We start from the raw sequence: 23,040 nt of genomic DNA, 5'->3' as shown, positions 1-23,040 counted from the left end.
GCAGAGCCTGCAGCGCACTTCAGGAGAGCAAGCTGATCTCACCCCACTCCCAGCACACTTGAGCTGAAGGTTTTGCAGCTCTGAACTATGCTACTGGAGTGCAATGGGCCAAAGTCATCCCTGTTGCAACTTCATTGCTCTTCACAAAGCTGGACTGGACCCAAGTTACTTTCCTCACCCTTTCCAATGAAACACATCACATGTGCTTCCAGCTAATTCAGAGAGCTTTTGCACCTCTACAAGCCACACTGGCAATGCCTGGGTAAGCTGGCTTCCACCCAGTCACAGGTACATGCCAAATACTACCTCTTCTATGGGGGTAGTGTGCAAGATGCACCAAGCTCAGAGCAGCTGGGCTTGGAAGTGCTATACTGCAGCAGGGCTGTACACATTGCATTGTAACTGAGCACACCGCACTGGGACTGTACTTTTGAGACGGTACTCACTGCATTGTGTGCATGTACACACTGTGCTGTGAATCCTATACTGCATTGGGGTCAACAGATATGCTGAAGCTCCAAACCCTACACTATTCACACTGCCCCACCATCTCCAGTACCTCCATCCTAACCAGAAGGTTCATGCATCCCCATCTGGTGCACTCTGCATGCCATCCACGTTCAGGGAGCCCCAAAAGCTCCCTGCTCTCATGAAAGAAAGCTGTAGCAGAGGAGCATGGCTAATGTGCTGACACACACGGCTTCTGTCACATCCTAACCTAACTGCCTCTGCTCAAAGCAGTGCTGCCTCCAGCAACACCTACCCAGTGCTGCAGTGAGGAAACCCTGGATCAGACATCCCAAGCATGCCCTAGAGCTAGTGTTGGGGGTAGAGTAGCACATACTCTCAACACAGGTCTCAGGACCTGGTCCAGAAACATTTCAGGGAGTCATTTAGATTTGAACTCCTGATTTACCCTCCCCTTGCTTGCTCCACCATTTCCAACCTGGGTTCTTCCTCAAGGGACAACCATAGGGAGAACCATGCCAAAGCCTTGGAGCTGAACCCTGCAAACTCCAGCCTCTTCCTGCACTATGCACCCACACTGGCACATTATTTTTACCCTTGGGAGTCAGCTTGCTGCTAGATAGTACCTGAGGCTCTGAATGCCACACATACTTAAGCAATGAAATGGCCCACTTGCTAGGAGTGGGGGGAAGGGGGAAAGTAGTGGATACCTTTTACTTCTAGAGTTCCCTTATCTCCGGCATTTAAGTTTCTCACCTTCAGTTCCCAGGGAAGGTCTCCCCCCCACTTCCATTAGGTCCTTATACAGCAGGTGGCCAGACAGGCATATGGATGTAGAAAGGTAGAGAGGGCCCTAACTTCAGATCCCAAACTGCATTCTCAGCCAGAGACCCCCCCATCTGCCTACCACCACTATCTGCCCCTGTGTACCATCAGTCCCTGTCCAGTGTCTCCCAGTCTCCTTTTCTCTCATAACCACCCCTACCTGCACAGCAACGTCTCCTTCCTGCCATTCCAGTGAAGCCTGATAAATCCACTTCTCCTGATCCTGAGCAGCCCCAGGGTCCTGGGGAAAGGGGGTGTTAAGGTGTAGCGGGTCAGGACAGCGAGCAATGGGATTTCACAGGAAAGGATACCAGCCCTGACCTTAGCTGCAGACCTACTGGCTAGTGTAGGACCAGGCCAGGAAGGTGAAGGACCCACCCTGGTGGAATGCAGATTGTCATAATGCTGTTTTATGAGTTAGAGTTACGACATGACCCCCAAGGGCCCCAGTGTGCTTTGAAGAGGGAGGAAGGGGCACTCTCTGTTTGTGGCCCAGGAATGCCTAGCAACCCTAGTCAGCTCTGGCACTGCTTGTGCTAGGTGCTGAGCAAATATTGAACACCAAGCCACTTGTCTAAGCAGCTCCCGCCCACTGCTTTACCCAAAAATCAACTCTGCAGCCCACAGCTGGCACAATAGCTGGGATGACTAAGTATGGGTGCTTTCCTGACATGCCTGGTTGGGATCCAACTCAACCATCTTGAACGCAGGTGTCTCTGAGCTGTCACTTAGGGCTCTTTTTACAGTCTATGCTGATCCAGCAGGCACAGCTAATGCAGGCCCAAGAACAACTGACCTTGTCTTAAACGAGGTACCTACACCCTGGTGCCCAAGGCAGCTAGCACAGATGGAGACACCGACAGCTGGGTGGGAGGAGTCCACGCTGGGTGGCAGTGTGGGGACTCAAGGAGTGAGTGGGGGTACCAGTATGTCCTTGTCACTCTATCTGGGTCCTCAGGGGACTGCTGGACGTCCTACACCAAGAAGGGAGGGTGAAAGGGTCCCAGAGGAATTGCCTGCAGGCTCTAGGATAGCTTTTGGAGGTGGGGCAGAAACATGCAGATGAGGAAGTAGTGAGGAAAGCTCTTCACCTCTAGAATGAGCGGCATTCGCTGTTCCATCCTCATGGGGTGAAGCTGTAGAGTAAACACAGCTGGGTTAACAGGGCGGCACACGTCAGCTCGGGGACCGCGGGCACCCCTGCCCCCAGCTCCCGCACAGGCCCTGCCGGCCCCCCACGGGGCACAGAGGGACACACCTCCCCACAGCCCTCACAGGTTGCACCTGCCTCAAACAGCCCAGCCCACCCTGGGCCACCACCCCCCATCACCCCCGCCGTCGCCGTCACCCACCTCCCTCCCACCCGCCCTCGGGGCCTGCAGCATCCCCCAGGCCTCTGGGGGCCACTGGTTGCCTGGCGACGGTTGCTAGGCAGCACCAGGCCAGAGCGCCTCCCCGCCTGGAAGCACCACGCCGCCCCCTGCAGCCCCGGAGGAGCAACAGCGCAGGGGGCGCCAGGGGGCAGGGGCGGCCCCTCCTGGGGGGGGCCACGGGGTTTGTGGGCGGGGTTAGCTGTGGGCGGGGATCGCGGTGGGCGGGGCGAGGCAGCCGCCATGTCTGTCCCCGGCCTGGCACCCCAGCAGCCTGCGTGCAGGCCCGAGCCCTCATGGGCGACCACCACCGGCGGTGCCCGTCCCGCGTGGCAGGCACGTGGATGCGCTGCCCACGTGTCTCGCACGCCCGTGGGCTGGGCAGGGCTGGGCAGGGAGAGCTTCTGCCCCTTTCGAAATGGTATTTGCAGAGCCACGAAGCAAACGCCACAGTGCCAGGCTGGCATGGGCTCTGTGATGGAGATTTTTTTTTCCCCTTTAAGGCCTTCACTGGCCAACTCTAGAGTACTTCTCCAAAAAGCAATTTCCAGCATTATGAAGCCCCTAAAAAGTGGTTACCTTGATGGCAGAAATCTCCCCCCTCCCTTGGTTTGGTGCCTTTTTAACTTCCTGTTGCTCAGAAATACATTCTAACCCGACAGCGTTTCAATGCACTTGGAATCAGTTTACATTTGTTTTCCCTAGAGCCGTTGGCAGAGTTGTGCAAATCCAGCTTTGCAAAGTTTTGCATGCAGAAAGGAAAATTGGGTTTTGAAGGGCGTTTGAAGAGCACCTGGAGCTGGATGTTTGCTGGTGCGGCAGGCGCAGGGGCACCCGCAGTCCTGCCTTGCCACAGGTCAGAAATGTCTCAAACACGATTTCGGGGCAACAATGACTGACAAAAACGTGTGTCTCCTGCAGGAAGCGGGGGAAAGGCCGAAGCAAATCTAGGAGATCTCTGCGTTCATGCGTGCAGGGAAACGCGTGTGTCTTGCAGGGGTGGTTTGTACAGTTCAGGGTTGAGGTGTAGGAAAGATAGCGGTAGCAGTTCACTGTGTTTGCCGGTTCCCAAGACCTTTTCCATAGTGGGAACACCGGGAGGAGCTAACTGGGATCCCCACCAGCCCAGCCTGCCGGTATTGATACAGCCACCGCAGCCCCGACAAGTTCTGGGCCTCTCTGGTTCTGGGGCTCAAACTGTGTGAGCTGGAGACTTTCACCCCCGTGACCATGTCTGGCAGAAGCAAAGGGGACAACAGATCTGGGAAAGGAGATGGTGAACAGAAATTCGCTCCTACTGTCTCCTTTCCTGCACCCTTTTTCCCTTTCTGGTTTGATCTATGAGAAAAGCCATGAAATGCTGAAAGTGCGAGATCATGGAAAACATGGGCTGAGGCCCTGTTATCTGTGCTGAGTGCACCAAGAGATGACCCTGGCTGCCTTAGATGTGCAAGGATCGTGCCCTCATCTGCTCTGATGGTTTGGGCTTGGTTTTCCCAAACTATACCATGCAGAACTAATAAAGAAAGGGGTTGGGATCAGTCCCTGGAGCATAAGCCAAGAAAACACCAGCGCCTATGGGTAGATATGGCTGCTGTCAAGTCACTTGAAGGACTTCCTGCTTCAGTTCCCTCCCTGTTGAGCTAGGTAACATGTACTTGCGGTGGTAGGCTGGGTTGTGAAGAGCACCGGGAGTCTGAAAATAGCAGTGAGACATCATTGCTATTTATCACTGGCTTCCCAGTATTGAAGGTTAGCTGGTACATGGTGTTCAGGAGTCTGGCCTGAGGCAGTTAGCACAGGGGAAAAACCTCCATTTTCCTCCTGTCAGGAGGTAGGAACAGAGCGTGGTTTTGCAATGACATCATCTTCCTTTAGTTTACTAACATTTTTTTTTTCTTTCTTTCTTTCTTTCCTCTTGAACAGCACTTGTCCTGAGGGCAGGCGGGAGGAGGGAGAGAGCAACCCGCTGGATGAGTGAGGACCTGGTTCCCAGCTTGCACAGCAAGTCTCTGTTTTTATTTCTTAATCCTTGCTGAGAGGCAGAGAGGGATCTGCCGAGGTGTTTGGAGTTCAGCTGGGAAGGACATCCTCTTGGGGAATGTAGGTAGCAGCTCAATCAGGCTGCAAAGTTTGGTAAATGCAGGGTTTCTCACAGGGAAAAAGCTGAGAAACACAGAGCTTTCTAGAGAAGGCTTTCAGGCACAGTATGAAGACTGAGAGACCTGCTGCACCCCCAAGACTGGGGCGGTGCCAAACCCCTGGCATCTTGACACCCCCTCCCCAGCACGAGCACCCAGTCCTGCATGTGCTGAGTGCGGCGATAGCCTGGGCAGACGCTTTGTTCAGCTGCATGACTGGGGCCTCGGACACAGTCCCTCTTCTCTGCCTAATACCAGCCTGGGAGAGAAGGGGTTGCTTCCTGAGACTCCTCAGGATGTGCATCTACTTCTTTGGTCTCCACAACCATTTCCCACCAGGCAGAGGTAAAGCAGACCTTCCCCAGACAAGAAAGCTCGTCCAAAGGGACAAGGCAAGCTTAAAAATGAGGACGCTTGCTCTGGGGAGAAAAAAAGAGGCAGTCTCATGCTGCGTGTGCAGGACAGACCGCCCCACCAGCTGTGCAACGTGAATGATGCTGCGGAGCGCAACATGTGTCCCCTGGTGCACAGAGGCGCATGACGCAGCTCCCAGGAAGTGCCTCCTTCCCCAGGGTTTGCAGGCTCGCCTGGGCCACAGCACCCACCCACAGCCCTACCATGGGTCCACAGGCAAAACCAGGAGAGGGCATAGACAGACAGATCTGGCTTTGAAATCAGCCCTGCTTTGAGACAAGTTGGGCAAGAGCCCTCTGGAGCTCTTGCTCGTCCGTGGTGTGCTGTGCTTCCATGACCGCCTTGGACGGCCGCCTCCTCCGGAAGCTCTTCAGCCACAGTCCTTCAGACAAACAAGAAACCCCTTGTGCCATGGGCCAGAGGTGCCCGTGGTGTCTACAAGAGCAAGGACAGGAGAAGCTTTCCCACATGAACAGCCTCAGAGCTGCATTGGCCAAGCCCATCAGGCTCAGCCAGGCCACACTTTCCCACAGAAGTCGGGCAGCACCGCAAGGTGGATCCAGCCATGACTCAGCCCCTCTGAGGGTCAAGTTCTCAGTATCACACCACTGCCATACTCCTACGAACAGAGGACTTGTGGCATCCCACGGGACCCTCTACTGTGTTGCCTTCTGAGGCACATGATCCCGTGCCCCTGGCCATCCCTGGCAGGTGGGTCCCCAGGGACTCCTCAGTGATGACCTCTGCAATCCCCCTCTGGCTAGCTCATTCTTGTGCTTAGCCACCTTCCAAGGCAGAAAGATTTTGGCAGGACCTGACTTAAATCTCTGTTATCCTTCCCCCACACCTCCTGCAGCGTGCTTGAAAAATCTCCTGCGTCCCTCTCTTCTCCAGAGTGGATTCCCTCCACATTTCAGCAGAGGGCTGAGGACCTGATCTCTTTGCACATTTCTCATGCTGACCTGGACTCTTTCTCCAAGTTCAGTGCTGAAAACAGGCCACAGTCCTCTAGCACCAAGCAATGGGGAATAATTATCTCCACAGCCCAAAACAGTATTTGTCTGGTTTCTGTGGGCTTGGCATCAGCCTGTGCCCTGTTTTAACTCCACATCCTTCTTTTCTCTGCTGCTGCCTGCTTGTTTTTAATCACTGTGTTCAGTTTCTTCTCCTCAACCGCTTAGCTTCACCCTAACCATTAGCATTTCTCCAATTAATCAACACTGTGGTAAATCCTCGTCTTGCCCTCCCAGTTCAGAGTCATTCATACATTTTATAGACTGGCCAGTTGGACCAACCAGGGCTAGAAATGGGCCAGGCTTCTCTGCCTCCCACAATGAACCATCAAAATCAACTCTCTGGATTCAGTTTTCCCACTTTTGGGCACCCATATTCTGGGAGTTGCTTCTAAATGAGAGGGTGTTCCTTGCAAGGCCTTGATAGCCCACGGAGCCATATGACCTTGAAAGAATGGGTGCCAATTGGGCCAAGGACACTGAGAACCACCAGCCATCCCTGGAGAACCACTGGTCTCCCATGTGCAGCCTGGGCCTGCTTATGAGGAGATATTTTAACATGAAATTTTCAGGTCAGAGCCATAAGGGCTTTGGGGATAAGAGCTGCGCCCACTCATGCCCATTGGCTGGAAGAGGACAAAATAGCTTCAGAAACACCTGTATGCTTCTGCCAAACTCTTTCACAGGTAACACTTGAGCCTCCAAGTGGTGGTCCAGCCTCATATAGGTGAGAAAGGAGGGGAGGGCTGAAGCAGCCCCATTTTGGGAACTGAAGAGGAAGGAGCCAACACCACCCCACCCCCCTCCCAGAAGATGAACAAAACCTTTTTCTGTCTCAGCCCTTATCTGCCAGACGGCTGCTTTCAAGGCCTGCCCTATTAAACAGCACCAATACACAAGGAAGCAATTCCAGGTTAAGCTGGCCCTAGCCAGGAAGAAACGCCACAGATGCATGTTCTTTGCAGACTCCTCGCCCATCCCCAGGAGCGGGTTCTCACAGCAGGACTCCAGCTCTGGCAGAGGGACAGCTCAGGAAAGGGTAGCTGAGGACACTGTGGTGGGCTCTGCTATGTGCTGGATGGCTCACATGAGAAGGGAATGACCGGGAGCACTCAGTCCATTGTTTTCTCCCTGCCTGCTAACCACAGGCAGGGAATTAACCATTTTCTTGCCTTTCTAGGAAGGACTAGTTACCAGGGCATTGATCAATACATGGAGAGTCTCAGATCGCCATTTCTTGGGAGGACACAGTAAAACTGATGCTTGAGCTAACCATGTCATTTTGCTAGTGATTAACCAAGAACATCGTTAGAACAGTGCTAGGCATTGCAAGTAGCCAAGACAGTAGGCGGGACATGTCTTTCCCATGATTAAACACTTTCTAATCTGAAGTTGATAAATAACAAACCGCCATAGAAACATCAAATGTTGTCACCACACAGGCAGCACCAGGGAACGCGGAGAGAAATCAATGTTTGCTAAACAGGGAATGAGCTTGTTAAGCTGGTAGAAGGAGGGGTTGGGGGGAAGGAGTTTCTTTGGTTCTCTACACTCGGCGGCCTCAAGCCCTGTGCTAGCCTCCATCTGGCCCCAGCCCCGCTCTGCAATACTGGGAGGGCATCAAGCCTGAGTCTGAAGCCTGATACCCCCAACCCCAGCTGGGTGTCCAGCTCTGGCTCACAGTGAGCCCTGGTCATGGCAATATCTGGGGAAAACATCCAAGAAGACCCTGCTGTGCTAGTCACTGCGCAAACCCAGAGAGGCAAAGAGCTTTTGGGAGAGGGGAGGGGGGTACAAGGAAGATGCCAGCTTCCCCCTTGCAGATCAGCCAGCGACATGACCCCTGTGTGAGCGGTATTTGCAACACGGAGGTTCAAGGCAAGGGAGCTCGTGGGCATGGCTACCCATGGGGAAAGGGAGGGCACCTCCTCCAGGTGCAAAGGGAGCCCTTCCTTCAGGCAAGTGACCCTCCCCAAGCACACACGTGGGGGACAATGATTGTGCCTGTTGTCCGGGCCTTGGGATTACGCAGTGCAACCTCTTTCTCATACGTGCACCTGCATGAAACTCCAGCCTCCAAGGGAATCAGCAAACAATAGGGAGGAAAATCATCAATCAAAAACCATGGCAAGTACCTGGCAGTACCCCCTTAAGGGGACACATTATAAATAGACTGTATTTATATACAGATTTGGTTCAATATCAGCATTTATTGTCTCTCTAGTTAAATATTGACCTGAGTAAATATTTGTTTCTCTGATCATTCAGTTTTGATATTGACCTCAATCGACGTTATTTTCTGTTTGTTCCTCATGTCTTCTGGAACTCTCTGCAAAAAGGGATTAGCAAAGAAACCCCCAGGACTCTCCTTTCAATACACACAGGCACGCAGGGCCAAAATGTTTGGCTGCTGTAAATAATCAGAGCGCCACTGCAGGCAGCAGAGCGGTGTCCTGTGCTTATGTTCAAGGGCTGCTGCCCTGCAGAAGGGCCCGGCTGGAGTCTTCTGCTTGCTCCATCACAGGCTCCCAAAGAGGTTAGGAGCAACTCCAAGAAGCCAGCACTGTCTTCAAAGCATTCAGCTCTGTCTGCATTACATGCAATGGGGCAAGATGCAGCTTCACTAACTTTTGCCACCTGGAAAGTGAGCATCTAAGCTGAACTCTCTGTGCAGGCTCTCTTTGGAGTCCATGGGAAGACTGCCAGAGGTGATTTACCCTGCCAGCTTTCCATCTTGAAACTTTCACACCTTTCCACTTGAAAGAGGACTTCCTGGAGCAGGACAAGGCTACTAAGTTAAGCCTTTTCCCCAGCTTTCTGCTGGGAGCTCATAAGTGGCTCAGGAACTGAGCCACACTGCTCACTGCTCCACTGCTCTGGAGGTTTATTCTGGAAGAAAAGAAGACTCTCTTCTGCCTTTTTGTTTGAATTACCTGAGTTAATTAGCACCTCTCAGAAATAAGCAATTTCCTTTGAGCCCAAGAAACCCATCAGGGCAGATGTGGGCAGCCAGGATGCTGGCTGGTCTCTGGCTGAGACAGTAGGCTGCAATGTTCCCAGCAGACTTGGTAACTCTGTTCGCTGTTCCTTTCCTCCTACAACTGATGAAGACTCACTAAAAGGCAGCCTACCTTGATCTTTTATCACAGAAACCATGCCACTATGGTCAGTGATCCCAAGGGAGAGAGAAACCAGGAGAAAACCCTCATCCAACTCCAAGATCAAGTGCCCAGAAGAGGAGCAGTTTTGAACAGCCAGGCTCCAAGGGGAGCTTTGAGAGAGCGAGCAGAAATGTTTCCAAAGACAGTGCCATACATGGACTGAAAAACAACTAGCACAATAAACCTTGGAGGCAGGGAGCTTGGAGGAAGCTGTGGCACTGCTGCATCATCTCTAGGCTGTACGGAATGCTGTGGCCATCCAGAGTCACTGGCTGTGGCAGAAAACATTGGCCTTCCGTGCCAAGACCAAGCAGGACACCAGAATAAACGGACTGCTCTGCAGGTGCTCAAGGCAGCTTCCCCATCTGGCCTTAGGTAGGTCTACACTCATGGGAGGAAGTCACAGGTCAATATTAGAATAGCCACACCCGTTTCCCCTCTCCCAGGTCTACCAAACACAATCCTTGCACAACCTCAGCACAGAACAAACAGCTAGACGGAGTCCAAAGGCAGGTAGGGAAAGGAGAACAGCCCTCTCTTCCAACCTATTACTCACTGCTCTGCCCTGAAAGGAGGGCAACTCTGTTAAAGTGTGTGTGTATGGGAGGGGGGGGACATGAAAACACCCACTTCATGTCTTTATATGCAATTTTCTATTTCCAAACTGCTGTTGCTCAGCAAAGGCCTGGGTCAAGCCCATCAAAGCCAACTGGAGGCTTTCCATCAGTCTAAGAGGGTACCCACTGTCAGATACAGGAGACTGAGCTGGATGGACTTTGGTATGAGCTGGTACAGCCCTTTGGATACTTTTCTGGAAAGATCAGGTGGTCTAATGTTATTTCAACTCCTGGAAGATCAGGAGGCTTGGAGCTATTTCAGCCACAGCCAAAACACCCAGGCCCTCAAGCGTTTCATCAGTTTATGCATGCATACAGTCAAAAGTTGAATTTGGATAGCCACACAGCCCCAGCTGGCATCATCAGCTAAGAGAAGGCCCACCTGCAGCTTCATTTCTCTTCCGTGGCTGCAGCCTCTGCTCCAGCCCTCCCTCTCTTTTTCTCTCCCTTCTGAACCTGAGAAGATGGAGCATCTCAAATGTCACCATTCCCCAGGATTACCTGGACAAATTCATCCACCTGTTTCTAGCTATTGCATGGCCACAGGACACAGCATGTGTCCTTTAGCTCTCCAGCTCCCTTCCAGTTATGCATCCATGCTGCAGGTCTTGAATTGAGCATGGCATGGGAGAGGCTGTTAGAGCACAGAGGGAGCTTTCCCCAGACACTCCTGAATGATGGGTGGGATTCATTCCACCTCACACAAACCATCTAAAAGCTCACACACATCATCTAGCCTCCTCCGATCAGAAGAGATGATGCACATTCCCAAGGCAGGGTCTGACAAAGGCAGAATGAGTCATCTGCTGCTTGCTGGGGCTTGTGAAGTCCTCATGGCATTCAGCAAGTGATAAAACAGGCCATAAAGCCTGTTCTTCCCAGTACAAGCAGCAAAGCAGACTCAATACCCCATGCATTTCTGGGAAAAGCAGGTCAGGTTTCACGTGCAGACAGCAGATCCTACCATCAGCACGGCCCTCAGTTTCCCTGCCAAACAATTTAGCAAGCAGCGTAGGGATTGCCCAGCTAGTGCTGGAGTCTGAGCCCTCTTCAGATAATACTGAACAATTTCTTTCCCCCAGGTGCAATAACCCTCCTGATTTTTCAGTCCTTAAGGACTATTTGGCTAATGGGGCAGGGGCAGCAGGAGGTTGAGGGGAAGAGGAAGGTAAGCCAGGTAGAGCCTGATGTAAAGGAAAAAGCTGGGCACTGCATAGGCCCTTGACAAGACCGGTAGCCTTGCTGGGAGAAAGTGGCATCGCATGGCAAGCAAGAGAAAACTAAGACATGTGAAAACAGGGTTTCTGAGTGAACAGATCTTTGGGCCAACTTCTCTCTTATGGGCTTGCATAGCACCTAGCACAGTATAGGGCCAATTAAATACTGCCAGAATTACTGACATGGACCAAGGTAGGCATGGGAGCAGGTATGTCTGCTGCAGCCCCTTCTTGCATGTGCTCCTACCATCTGTGTTTCCCAGCATGTGTGCTCCTAAGAGAGTCTCTCCTTTAGCCCAGGAGGAGAAAGCCTCAAAGATCAAGATCACCACAGCCAGTGAATTTAGAGAAAAACTCAGTTTAAACCCTCTTTTCCACATATCCCCTGTATGGAAATGAATTGCCAAGTGATGTTAATTAAGGGAGACTGATTATGGCACAGGTTGATTAACAAGCAATTGACAGTTCCTGTGGAGAAGGCACTGAGCCCTGGAGAAGTTCCAGCAGGAGCATTTCAGAGACTTAGAATTGCCAGCCCCTAGGAAATGTGAAGACTGTGACACTAGTTGTGTCCAAAAGGTGAGCTAAAACAGTTAACCAAGCTAAAGATTTTGAGTTCTCCCAGAAGCACGACTTAGACCACCACAGTATCAAATATGGAAGTTACTCACAACAAAACATTTTGTTCTAAAATTCCAATATTTTGAATAGTGAGTTGGAAAGGAGAAATGGCCCAATTTTTTCATTCAATGTCAGAGACTTGGGTCATTTCCACACTTTAAAGAACACCATCACACTTTCTATTCATTGCAAGAAGAATTTTCACTTGAAACTGTTCAACCAACCATGGGTTCAGCTCCATAAACTGTCCCTGAGGAGCAGCAAAATGGAAAATGATAATGCTGTACAGGCAACATTAAAATGCTGGGCTGAACTGGTTGGTGAGTAGGTATCCACAGATCTCTGCCCTCTCCTGGATGGGTTCAGATTTGTGAAACAATTGCCACAGGCATGATAGAGGTGATAATGGATGGATGTCCTCTCCTGCAAGGGATAAGTACCTGCAGTTTTGGAAGCTGAAAGATCTGACTAGATTATACTATGACCAATTGCTTGCAATTCTCTTCTCTTAATTGCACCATGAATACTACAAAGAGCAAGGCTGTTAAATACATTTTAATACTTGGAAATCCTGTCTTTGGTGGAAACTTGAAGGTCCCCATCACCCTAAAAAAGTAATAATAATTTTAAAAGAACTCTCCAAGCATTTCTGAACTTAATGAAAGATTCTTTGTTTGAGTTTCAATCTGAGCTTGGAGGGAGCTGAACCTCTTTGATGTGGGAAACAGCCCATGGTTTTTTGAGTGTTTTCATACTAGCTCAAGTTCCGAGAATATCTGAATTGTAAACATTAGTTATCCAATCCCCAAACACCAACTGTACCCTGTGACTCATGTAATTCACCAATAGAGCACAAGAAAAGCAAATATTCTAATCAAGGAGCTCAGCTAACAAGACGGTCGTAAGTGTGATTATTTGCAGTGCATGGTTAGATAAAGGAACTCACTGGACCAGGGAATGAGAGTAAAATAGCATACGTAGCTGACCAAACAGGTTTGAGATGTGAAAAATCACATTTGATGATGCACCAGCCAGAAACACACTTTCCAAGACATTCATGATTAATTTCAGATAATTGTGTTTGCTTCCCACAGATCACTCAGAAATAGCGATAAAGGGAAATCCATCCCATTTATTATGGAGTGGGAGTCCCCTGCTCATTTCCTCACTTAAATACCTGCTTTTTTAATGTTCAAAAATGAAACATGCTTTTCTAGCTAACCTGCAACCTCTCCTGTGTCAGGAAATGGAAACCAGTTTCCAGAAAGGTCTGTGCAGGAGGAAAAGGAACTGCAGGCCTATAATCTTGTTCTTTTTCTGTGTTGTCCCTTTCACTCACTCTCCACCTTGCAGAGCTAAACTTCCCCAAAGCAGAACAATCAGCCTTTGTATCACGTGGACAAAGCCATTGTGCTCAAATGAGCTCAAAGTTCGACCAAACCATTTCATCCTATACCTTGTCTGCCTCCAGCAGCTCTTGTGTTCGCACACACACAAACACAATGAAATCTGTTGGTTTGGGGGACTAAAAAAAAAATGACAGTTGTGGTGGCTAAGTTCCCCCAAATTGCCCAGTCATTGGCTCACCGGTAGCACAGGTATTGTCCAAAGCCTGCTGAGCAGTAGGAAGCTCAGCGCTGACTTTGGACCTGGCCATAAAGGTCACAGAAAACTACCAGGAAGCAAAACAGCAAAGTCCCAACTTCTCCTGACTCTGGCAGCCACGAGTGTTTATATAACCATGATGCCAGCGTATCTGCACCGCTCAGAGGCTCTGCAAGGCTATCACCTGAGATGTGCAAATCAGGAAGTGGAAGGACTGAAATAAGGTCCAGCCACGGTCACACAGGGAATCTGTGGCACAGCCAGGAACTGAGCATCTGTCTTTGCAAGCTGGCACTCTAACCACCAGGCCATCGCTCAGCCATTAGAAGGAAGGAGACAGGCAAGCAACCTGCCCATCCCAGCCACCGTTACTGCTGCCTGCCCCCATGACAGGATCCAATCCGATCCACCAGTCACAGCACCCACCACCACCTGGACTCAGGGCTACGGCAGGCAGGCATCTGGCCTGGGGTAGGCTCCGGTACGATCTTCCTGCAGGAGCAGAGCAACGAATTCTTCCTTTCTGGGGGTTTCACCTTAATTTCCACTGACCCTGCAGCCACTTACCGGGCAGGGAAGTCTCACCAGACTTGGCAAACTGCAGCTGGCCCTGAAAGGATCAGGCTCCATCTGACCTGCAGCCTGAGAGGATCACCCCGTCATGAGATCCCTTTAGCCAGAGGCCACACAGGGCTCAGCCGCACCAGCTCTTTTTGACTCAGGGCTGCCAACCCACGATCTCCAGTTGTACTAAGAGGGATCAAATGAGCAAGTTCCTCCTTGCCCAGCCTTTATTTCTACATCTCAGTATCACTGATCTGTTTCTGCACACCTGTAGAGCCTGCCTGGGTTGCTGGCACCCTTGGAAAATGAATGTGATTGGCACACAATATTTTGCATTCCTCTCTGGGATCCACAGACATTTCTAACCTCTTCCACAAAGTCAGGAAGATCCGAGAGAGCAGAACATCCTGGCCACCTAAGAGGAAGATGAGTGCCCTGACTTCACACTGCCCAAGAGTGCGTTATGCAAACTAGACAGCTTGAAAAGAGGAAGAAAGGACTGAGTCACCGAATCCTAGGCAATGATACCACTCTGCTCCATTTCCACGCCTGTTTGCACAGTCGTAATCACGGGATCCTGGTACAGAGGCCTGGGCTCAGCTCCCTGCTTAGCATGTGGAGCAAGGAGTGGGTGAGGTTTCAAGGCAGCACACAGGTCCTGTGCACTGTTCTGAATCATGATTTGTCTGATGCATGATGGTGTAAAGTTTGCACAGTCCCCTTGCAATGTCATGATTTGGCAAAGAGATAGACAGGGGAACGCCGCCACGTTGCAACATCAAGAGCTCAGCGTTACACACAAAGCCATTCCTCAAACGCGGGCACAGCCTTGAAAATGGGCACTGCACTGTTGAGCTCATGTCTGTGGTGTCCCCATACTTGGGCCAGTGTTCAGGGAAGTATTGTGAGCTCCTTGACCTCAATTTGCTGGGTACTATGAGAAAACCAGAAGAGGGATAGAAGGGACCAAGGAGCACAATACTTTCAGTCCTCCCTGAGCACAGGCCATCCAAGGAGTGGCATTAAACTGCAGAAAGAACCCCAAGATAAGCCACCCCCAGCCAAAACAAACTGTCAATATCCCATTACAAATTTCAGGTCTGCAGTAAAATTCCAAAGCTACTGTCTTTCTTTTTCCCACAGAAAAACTGAATTCATTCATTACATGAAACTCCTGATGGCCCAAGGAAATGAATCACTCTTTGATGGCTATGCTGTGGACTTCCATGTCTCTACTAATGAATAAAGTAGAGCTTCCTGACCCCAGTACAAACCATATCTGTATGAGCAAGACCCATCACCCAGATTCCTACTAGGCCATGCAAGGTGCGGTACCACTGGAGACCAGAAAGGCCAGTCCCCAGTCCAAAAAAGGCAAAACATCTAGTCAGCACTACAGGGCAGCCACATGCATTACAACAATGATGTGGCTGAAAGGGCTGAGACCCATGAGAAGCAGGACACATCACGCAGGGCCCAGCATGGAGAGAGTGAGAAAGAAATAGCTCCAAAATTGTTCAGAAAGCCAGGGCACAGTTAAAATTATTTCATCCAATGTCTTCTGCGATACCAGAGGCAAAGGAACACCACAACACATACCTCTGCTCCTTTGAAAGGGCCTGGGAAACTCCATTCTCAGAAGCAAGGACTTGAAGTGCCAAGAAAAGCTCTCAGAGACCAGTACCATTCTGATACCATCTAATCTGTTTAAATGCCTCCCTGATGTTGGAGCTGTTTTCCTCCTGTGTTACCCCCTACCCAGCCCTTGGACAGGCCAAAAGAAAGGTGTGCCAAGCGTGGCATGTGGAGTAGAAATTGAGCTTAGAGGACCCAAGGAGAGCTCAGATCAACCTGCAGTTTGGGGCCCTGTGGGGCTTAAAAGAAGAACAGACAGTACATAGGGCTAAGGGGCCAACTTTCCACTCTGGAGCAGCTGAAAGTGGAGGACGTCCTCACCATTCATGGGACAGCTCCATGCACCAAACCAGCCCCAATCCAGGTTAGCAGCTGTTGGAGCCAGCCTGGGGGAGTGATTTGCTCCTGTTTTTCTACTTGCACAGCCCACCCAAGAAAAGGGAGGCAATGAATGACATGCCAGCTCTGGGCCTTCCCCAGCCACACTCACCAAGGCCTTCCTCTGTCATGCTGTGACAGCCCATGCCCCCTACTGGGTGCTCGCTGGCCTCAACCCAACTGCTCCTGTGGCTACAGAGAGAGGCAGGTGAGGGGTTAACCCAGTGGGACAGCCTGGTTTTTTTTCCATCTATCTTCCTAGCCACTCCTCCTTCTTCCCTGGGTCCTGACCTCACTCAGCTGCTGCATATCCAGGTAACTCTGATGAGTGACTCCTCTAACATCAGCAGAGCAGGCCTGAATTTGCAGACAGCCCAACTCATTGAGATATGCACTTCCTGCTTCCTTCCCCTAATCCTCTGAGCACAGGCTATTGCAACCAGCAAGCTAACGCTCGCGTTGGCCCCAGTTCTCCCCACCTCCTTAGTTTTAGCAAATACAATCATGGTGATGAGCGTGGGCCAACCCTTCCACCTCACCAGTACCTGCTCCACTGACTCGGTGAAAGGGTATTCAGGAGCCAGCATCCGCCACTACTGTCCTGCAGGTGTTTGGCAGGGAAGAGGGGAAATGCTACTACCCTCCCGCTCTCCCACACCTCCCAGCCCCCCAAAGCTTAGAGTGGGAAAGAAGAACAAGGAACAGGCAGGGCAAGAGACCCTGCAAGGGCAGGACCTGGCCTTACAAGCCCAGCCCAGCCCTTGGGGTAGGATAGCAGACAAGCCCTGGAATCCTTCTTAGTCCTCTCGCTGCAGATATACATACCATACATTTCCATTCTGTTCTAAAACGCTTCCCTGAACATGCTTTGCTTTGGGTTTCATTTGTTTTTCTTCTTTATCTTCCTTCTAGCATTGGTCTCTTGAGATTAAAAGGGGAAAATTCTATTTCCAGTCAATCTGACTCAAATCAGAATGGGAAAATGCTTTTCTTTTATACATGTGGATCCCTTTTCCCGCCTCACTTTTTTTTTCTTTTTTTATTTTGGGGCAAGGTGAGAAGAGGTGGCTGAAAAGGCAGAGCAAAGGGTAAAATTATCTGTAAAGTCCACAATGATCCATTTCCACCTGAACCAGATATTGAATAATATTTTCAGTAGAAAGTATCTCCCACCCTCCCTTATTGTTTGAAAAGCTGTTTGTGGAGGAGGGTGGAATTTTCCAATGAATAAGATAAAAAGAATGGCTGGAGTTTGTTAGTGTCTTTGCTGGTGATCAGTGAGAGAGAAAGGCAGGACAACTCAAGCACTATACAGCTAGAAATGCCCTGTGGGCAACAGCCATCGTTGGATCTCTGACAGGTCATAGCCCTTTTCATAAGTCTTGTCAAATGGCTCTGAAAAAACAGTCTCCTGGAGCAAAGGGTTTCCCAAACTTAAAGCAATCCAGCTTTTCTACCCTGCAGCTATGGCAGCTTCTTCAGTGTCTCTTTTCTACAGCGATCAGAGCATTTGGCCTTCATAAAAGCTGTGTGGGCCAAGTCATAGAAAGCTCCTTCCTGGGAGATCTGGGGCCAGCCCTGCTCCTTGAGGGTTTTGCCACCTGTAACTATAGGCCCCAAGGTAGGTTTGGTCAAAAGTCCTGCCACAGCTGTGGGAGGCTGAGCTGGTGATGCACAGGACGTTGCTGAGGACAGCTTCCCTGCTTTCCAGCCTCCTTCCAGCTGGATATGGATTGCTGGCAAGGAATCTCTGCCTCACACACCCCTACACACAGCCTTGCACAACACACAGGTCATGCCCACAGCAAGGTACTTATCACACTCCCATGGAAATGCCCCCAGTCACCACCAACAGATCTGATCATCCAAACAGTCCCCAGCACCAGGGACCCCTTTGTCCAAACAGGGACTGAGTGGCACGACGTTGGTCCTGTGCCAAAGAGCTGACATTGCTGAGTGGCTACCCCTAGGGCTTCCCACCAGACCCACCCTTCCCCTCAGCTGCCTCCAACCCAGGGAAACTGGCAGTGGGGTTGAATTGCCCCAGTGACCAAACTGGGGTGAGAAATCCTTCTTCCCTTTGAAGGGCAGCAGAGACAGCATCCTGAGATGAAGGCATTCCCAACAGCAGTGGAAGAGGCACGGTGGACTCTGCGTCCCCACGTTCACCACGTGCGAGGGCAAGACGTGGCAATGGGCTGACCAAAGAGAGGAACCACCACTCCGGAGAGAGCCACTGCCCATCTCTCCCCATAGTGCTTCCCACCAGCCAGGGACAAGGCGTGAGCTCTGCTTCCCCAGGTCACGTGCTGAACCCTTGGTGCAGTAGTAAGCACCAGCCCTGTTGCCTAATCCTCCGGCAGCTTGGGTTACAGCTGCTTAACGAGCTGCACAACGGGGAGAAAGCAAACTTCACCCTCCTCCCAGATCAAATAGGGAGCTACCATACTTTCACACATATAACCTGCACTCGAGATAACCCACACCTCCTTTTTTTAGTGGTTCTTTACTATCCAACTTCAGATAACCTGCCCAAATCAGGCACTGAGGGACAGGGGCTCTGGGGAGAAAGCAGGCAGCACAAGGAGTGTCAAAGCCTGTGGATGACGGAGAAAACAGGGCAGCTCTGAGCAATGAGAAATACAGGTATTGCTGGAAAAGAGGAGGCCTGGGTGGCAAATGCACTCTCTCTCCTAATTTGATCCCTACACATCCATAACCACCTCTTGCCACTGTTTTGCATTTTTATTTGCTGGATCACTAGGGAATTATGGAAACGAAAATAGGGTAAGAGGAGCCACTGCCTTCATTTCACAACCTTCCTTTGAAGGATATCCCTGACTGCAACCCCTTGGCACAAGCGGCAGGTGCACATGGGTTGGCCCCGCTCAGGACCACCAGCACAGCACATTCATCCAGCAATCAACTTATCAGGCAGGGAGAAGAGCAGCTCCCCAGGAGATGGCCATCCTGGGCTCTGACCAACTTCCTTCTTGGCCTTCTCTTCATTGGGGCAATTTTCCTAGGAAAAGAAACAGCTCCCTGAGCAGACATCCGTTCAGCTGTTGTTCTCAAGCCCTGCAATTGGTGGAGGCAACTAGCTAGGAAGCAAGCCAGGCTAGGAGCCTCAAGATTGACCCTTCAGGCATCAGAGTGGCATGTTGCTGCTGGGAGAGGTGAACTGAGGACAGCGAGCAAGGAAAGAGCAGGACAAAGCCCTAACCCCTTCTCCATAGCTCCACACTTCTGCCCAAGCCCTTCAGCCAGACCGGAGCAACCTGCCATGAGGATAACGACCTGAGCGAGCCTGATCCATCACGGAGCCCAAATTAAAGCTCCCTTTCCAAGCTGCATGGGGTGAACGCTCTTGCAGATCACACGTGCTTACCAGAGCCCTACTGGATCCCTGTCTCACAGACACACTGATTTGGGGGCTCCCTTCCTGAGACCCCCGTCAAGGCAGTCTGCAATGCTGCCAGTACGAGATCCTCCCTGGGAGGGCGCAGGAAGGGAACGGCTGTTAGAGGCGAGGCTGGGCTGCCGGAGGGTCTCCAGCCCCCAGCAGCAAGCGCTAGCAGAGGGGGTGCAGGATTTCTTGCGGAGGAGGGTTTTAACGTATGCAAGGAAACACTGGGAGGCGCTTGGGGCAGAGCGAGTGGGGGGTCTCTGCAAACCGAGGCCCCCCGCGTGGCTGGCGGGTGGGGCAAAGGGAAGGGCGGGAGGTGGTGGGACGAGTCCCTGCCGGGGAGGCTGCGTGCCTGGGGCGCAGCAGTGAGTTGTGCACCAGCGCAGGCAGTTAGTTCACGGGCTGCCAAACCCCGGCGAAGGGGCCGGTGGCCGGGGCCCCTCCGGAGAGAGCTGCCGTCCAGGGCCTCCCTCAGCCTGGCCTTGGGCTGCTCGTAGCCAAGAGCAGGTGGCCATCGCGCAGGCCGCCACAGGACAGGCAGTGCCCTTGTGGGTCTGGGGAGAAGTGCTGGCGCGGTGTCCCCCTCCCTGCTGCGGGGCTCCCGGGAGCCACCCCCTCTGCGTGCCGTGCCCTCCGGCGCCGAGCGCTCCCGGGAGCCGGCGGAGGGGCCGGCTGCGGCCGGGGGCGAGGGGCGGCGCAGTGGGTGGGCTGCATGCCGCAGCCTCCCAGGCGGCGCGGGCGGTCCCGGCCCACTGGGACAGGCGGCTTCCCGGCGCCCAGAGCTGGGCTGGGGGTCCCACACTGGGCTGGTGTCTGGGAGCGACACGGGGTCGGGAACGGCGGCCGCAGCCTGCCCTGGGGAAGGCACACTCCTGAACGGGGGCCAGCTCGGCCCGGCCCGGCCGCCATGGCCGCAGCACCATCCCCTGCCCTGAGCCTCCCGGGGCTGCCTCAGTTCCCCATCACCCCCGAGAGGCCCGCGGCCGGCAGCAGCCAGAGGGGTGGCACGGAGGAGGCTCCACGGGCTCCAGGGGAGCCCCAGGCAGCGCCTGCCAGGCGAGCAGGGGGCCTGCGCCCCGGGGATGCGGAGGCGGGAGAAGCCTCCCTGCCCCGCACCGCACCTCGGGGCCCCCGAACCAAAATGGCGCTGGGGAGGCCGGAGCGCAGGGTTAATCATTAGCTGCCGCCGATGAGAAGGGGAGCGTGCCGACGCGGGCGCCCCGGCGGGACGGCACCGCCGCGTCACCAGGCCGGAGCCCTCCGAGTCGCCTCGTCCTCCCTCATGGGAAAGGCCAGGCGCAGGGGCACGGCCGGGTTACGCCAGCCCCGTTCTCCCCAGTGTTTCTTCCCCTGGGAAGGGCAGCTCCAAACTCTTCCCCGTTCCCTCGCAGCGGGGGAGAGGGGCCAAGGCGGGGGAAAGGCCGTTTCTCCCTCCACCCAGAGGTGGCCGGGGAACCAGCCCTCGGGCGCCTGGCCTTCGCCTCCGATGGGGCCAGGAGGCGGTGGCCGCGGGGGAGCAGCGTGACCAGGCCGTAACATGGTGCCCCAGCGTGTCGCCGCGGGGCGACGTGCGCGGCTGCGGGCCGGGATGGGGCCGGCCGTGGGCCACCGCCTGCCGCCGGGGGTCCGGGCCTTCGCTCTCCCCCTCAGCCCAAGGCCGCCAGCCCCGCCGCCGCTCCGCCACGGACGCGTGACCACGCACACGTGCAAGGCCGCGCGTGCCCCCGCCGGAGACTGCGCACGTGCGGCCACACACCGCTCCGGCCCGGAGCCGCTTATCCGGCGCTTTATCTCCAGCCTGGCTGCTCACAGGGGGAAGCTGCGGAGCCAGGGAATTTCAAGGAGAATTCCTTTCCTGCCTCTGCCAGGTGGGGGGAAAAAAAAAAGAGACATCCCCCCCCACGCACACACATGCACACAGGCACGACTCCAACAGCAGGGAAAGAGCCTGCTCCCCACGTCTTTCCCAACAGGCAGCGCAAAGCCGGGTCGCTCCCGGCCCTGCGATACCCCCTCACCTGGACACCTCCCCGGGACGCCACGGGGCCGGAGCCTTCCCGGACACACAACAACCCGCCGGCAGAGGTGAAATGAAACCATGTTCCGGAGAGCGAGCAAAACCTGTTCCCGGCAGCAAAGCCGTCCGGCAGCGCACTCCTCCAAGAGTTGCAATGGTTTGGGGGTATTTAAAAGGGAGAAGCAAAATACGGAACAAAACACGCCCCAAAAGCCAGGAGAAAAGCCAGCAGGAGGGGAAACAAAGTGTACGAAGCAACGGAAATGTCTTACCAAAAAAAAAAAAAAGGGCAGAATTAAATCACATCCACGGAGCTATCATTGTGCAATCAACTGCCTTTAGCTGAAGGCATTAGAAGTCTAAGTACACCTAATTGGGCAAAAAAATCTCCGCGGCCGTAAATCAGCACAGCTCTCCGGGACTCTGCAGCACCCGCCCAACTTTGCGCCCGCTGAGGAGCTGATACGTCTCCCCGTTTTTCTGCTCCGTGTTTTCAAACGGATTTTGTGTGATCCTTTCGGCCTCACAAAAGGCTACGTTGAAAAGCACCAAATAACTCGGAGGCTCTGGAAGAAAATCGCTCAGGGGATGGAAGAGGGAAACACCAACTCCGGCACACAAAACCCCTTCTGGGCAGAGGGGGCCCGGCCCCGTCTCCCCGACGCGCGCGGAGAGCTGCCGGCCTCTGCCTTACCTGCGCCAAGTCGGGCTGGCTTTCCAAGCTCCGGCCGGCCGACTTGATGTCCTCAAAGACCGAGGCGTCCTCGCAGGACTCCCCCGACATGGCGACGGGCTTCAGGGGAGCGAACACAGAGCTCTCGTCGGGCAGCGGGGTGCGCAGCACCAGCCCGCCGCTGCTCATTCCTCCCGCGCGCCCCGCTAGCTCCCTGCGCTGAGCCTCCCAGCCCCGCTCCCCCAAGAGCGCAAAAAAGATCTAAAAAATAATAATAATGGGGGAGGCGGGGGGTGGAAGGGGGAGAAAAAGGAAAAAAAAAAAAAAAGGCAACCCAGAAGCGCGAGCCGGCGAGCCTGCGGCTAATCCTCGGAAGCCAGGTGCCGCCGGGAGCGGAGCAGTGCGGGAAGGCTTTACCTGTCCTGCGGGAGGAGGAACGCCAACCTGGAAGCCGGCGACGCCGGGGAGAGCCAATCAGGCTCCGCCGCCCCACCAATGAGCCAGCTGACGGCTCCTGCGGGCCACGGGCGCATAAAAGGCCTGCCGGGAGCGAGAGCGGGGCGCTGGGAGCCCTGCCACCCGCCGCCCTCCCCGCTGCCGCCCGGCAGCCCCCGAGGCGGGGGTCACCGCCCCAGACCCCCGACCCCGCCAGGGCAGGAGCGCCCACTCGCGGGACGGCGCTCCCCGTCACGGGGGCGCTTTCGGGCGCGCGTCCCCGGCGAAGGCCGTGGCCCAGGAGCATCTCCTCGGTGGTGGGAAGTGTGCCCCGTGGCCGCTCTCCCGCTGGGGGCACAGGCAGAGGCCTGGCACAGCGCGGGGACAGCCTGGGTGCAACCCCCGGGCAAAGGATGTTTCACACCCAGCACAACAGCTCAGCTCTCTCCGGACAAGCTGGGTCTCCGCCAGCGCCCGTGG

General features: G+C 53.6%; 1 protein-coding gene across 3 annotated transcripts in view; it reads right to left on the bottom strand.

The window, feature by feature from the left end:
• The window catches only part of LOC106489864 (Krueppel-like factor 5), a 36,562-nt gene extending 14,166 nt beyond the window's left edge, over nucleotides 1-22,396 (bottom strand). For 2 of the 3 annotated variants that reach the window (XM_013949136.2, XM_013949137.2), the window contains exons 1-2: nucleotides 22,147-22,396; nucleotides 2,385-2,429 (exon numbers count right to left, since the gene is read on the bottom strand). In XM_013949136.2, coding sequence (XP_013804590.1) covers nucleotides 2,385-2,429; nucleotides 22,147-22,314 — 213 coding nt within the window. In that variant the 5' untranslated portion in view covers nucleotides 22,315-22,396. Of the gene's footprint in view, nucleotides 1-2,384; nucleotides 2,430-3,242; nucleotides 3,252-22,146 lie in introns of those variants that run through there. The other variant, XM_013949139.2, reaches the window with a different exon arrangement.
• Between the last annotated feature and the right edge of the window lie 644 nt (nucleotides 22,397-23,040).

The sequence above is a fragment of the Apteryx mantelli genome, chromosome 13 (genome assembly GCF_036417845.1).
Source record: "Apteryx mantelli isolate bAptMan1 chromosome 13, bAptMan1.hap1, whole genome shotgun sequence".
Classification (NCBI taxonomy): Eukaryota; Metazoa; Chordata; class Aves; order Apterygiformes; family Apterygidae; genus Apteryx; species Apteryx mantelli.
This window is presented reverse-complemented; position numbering and strand designations above follow the sequence as displayed.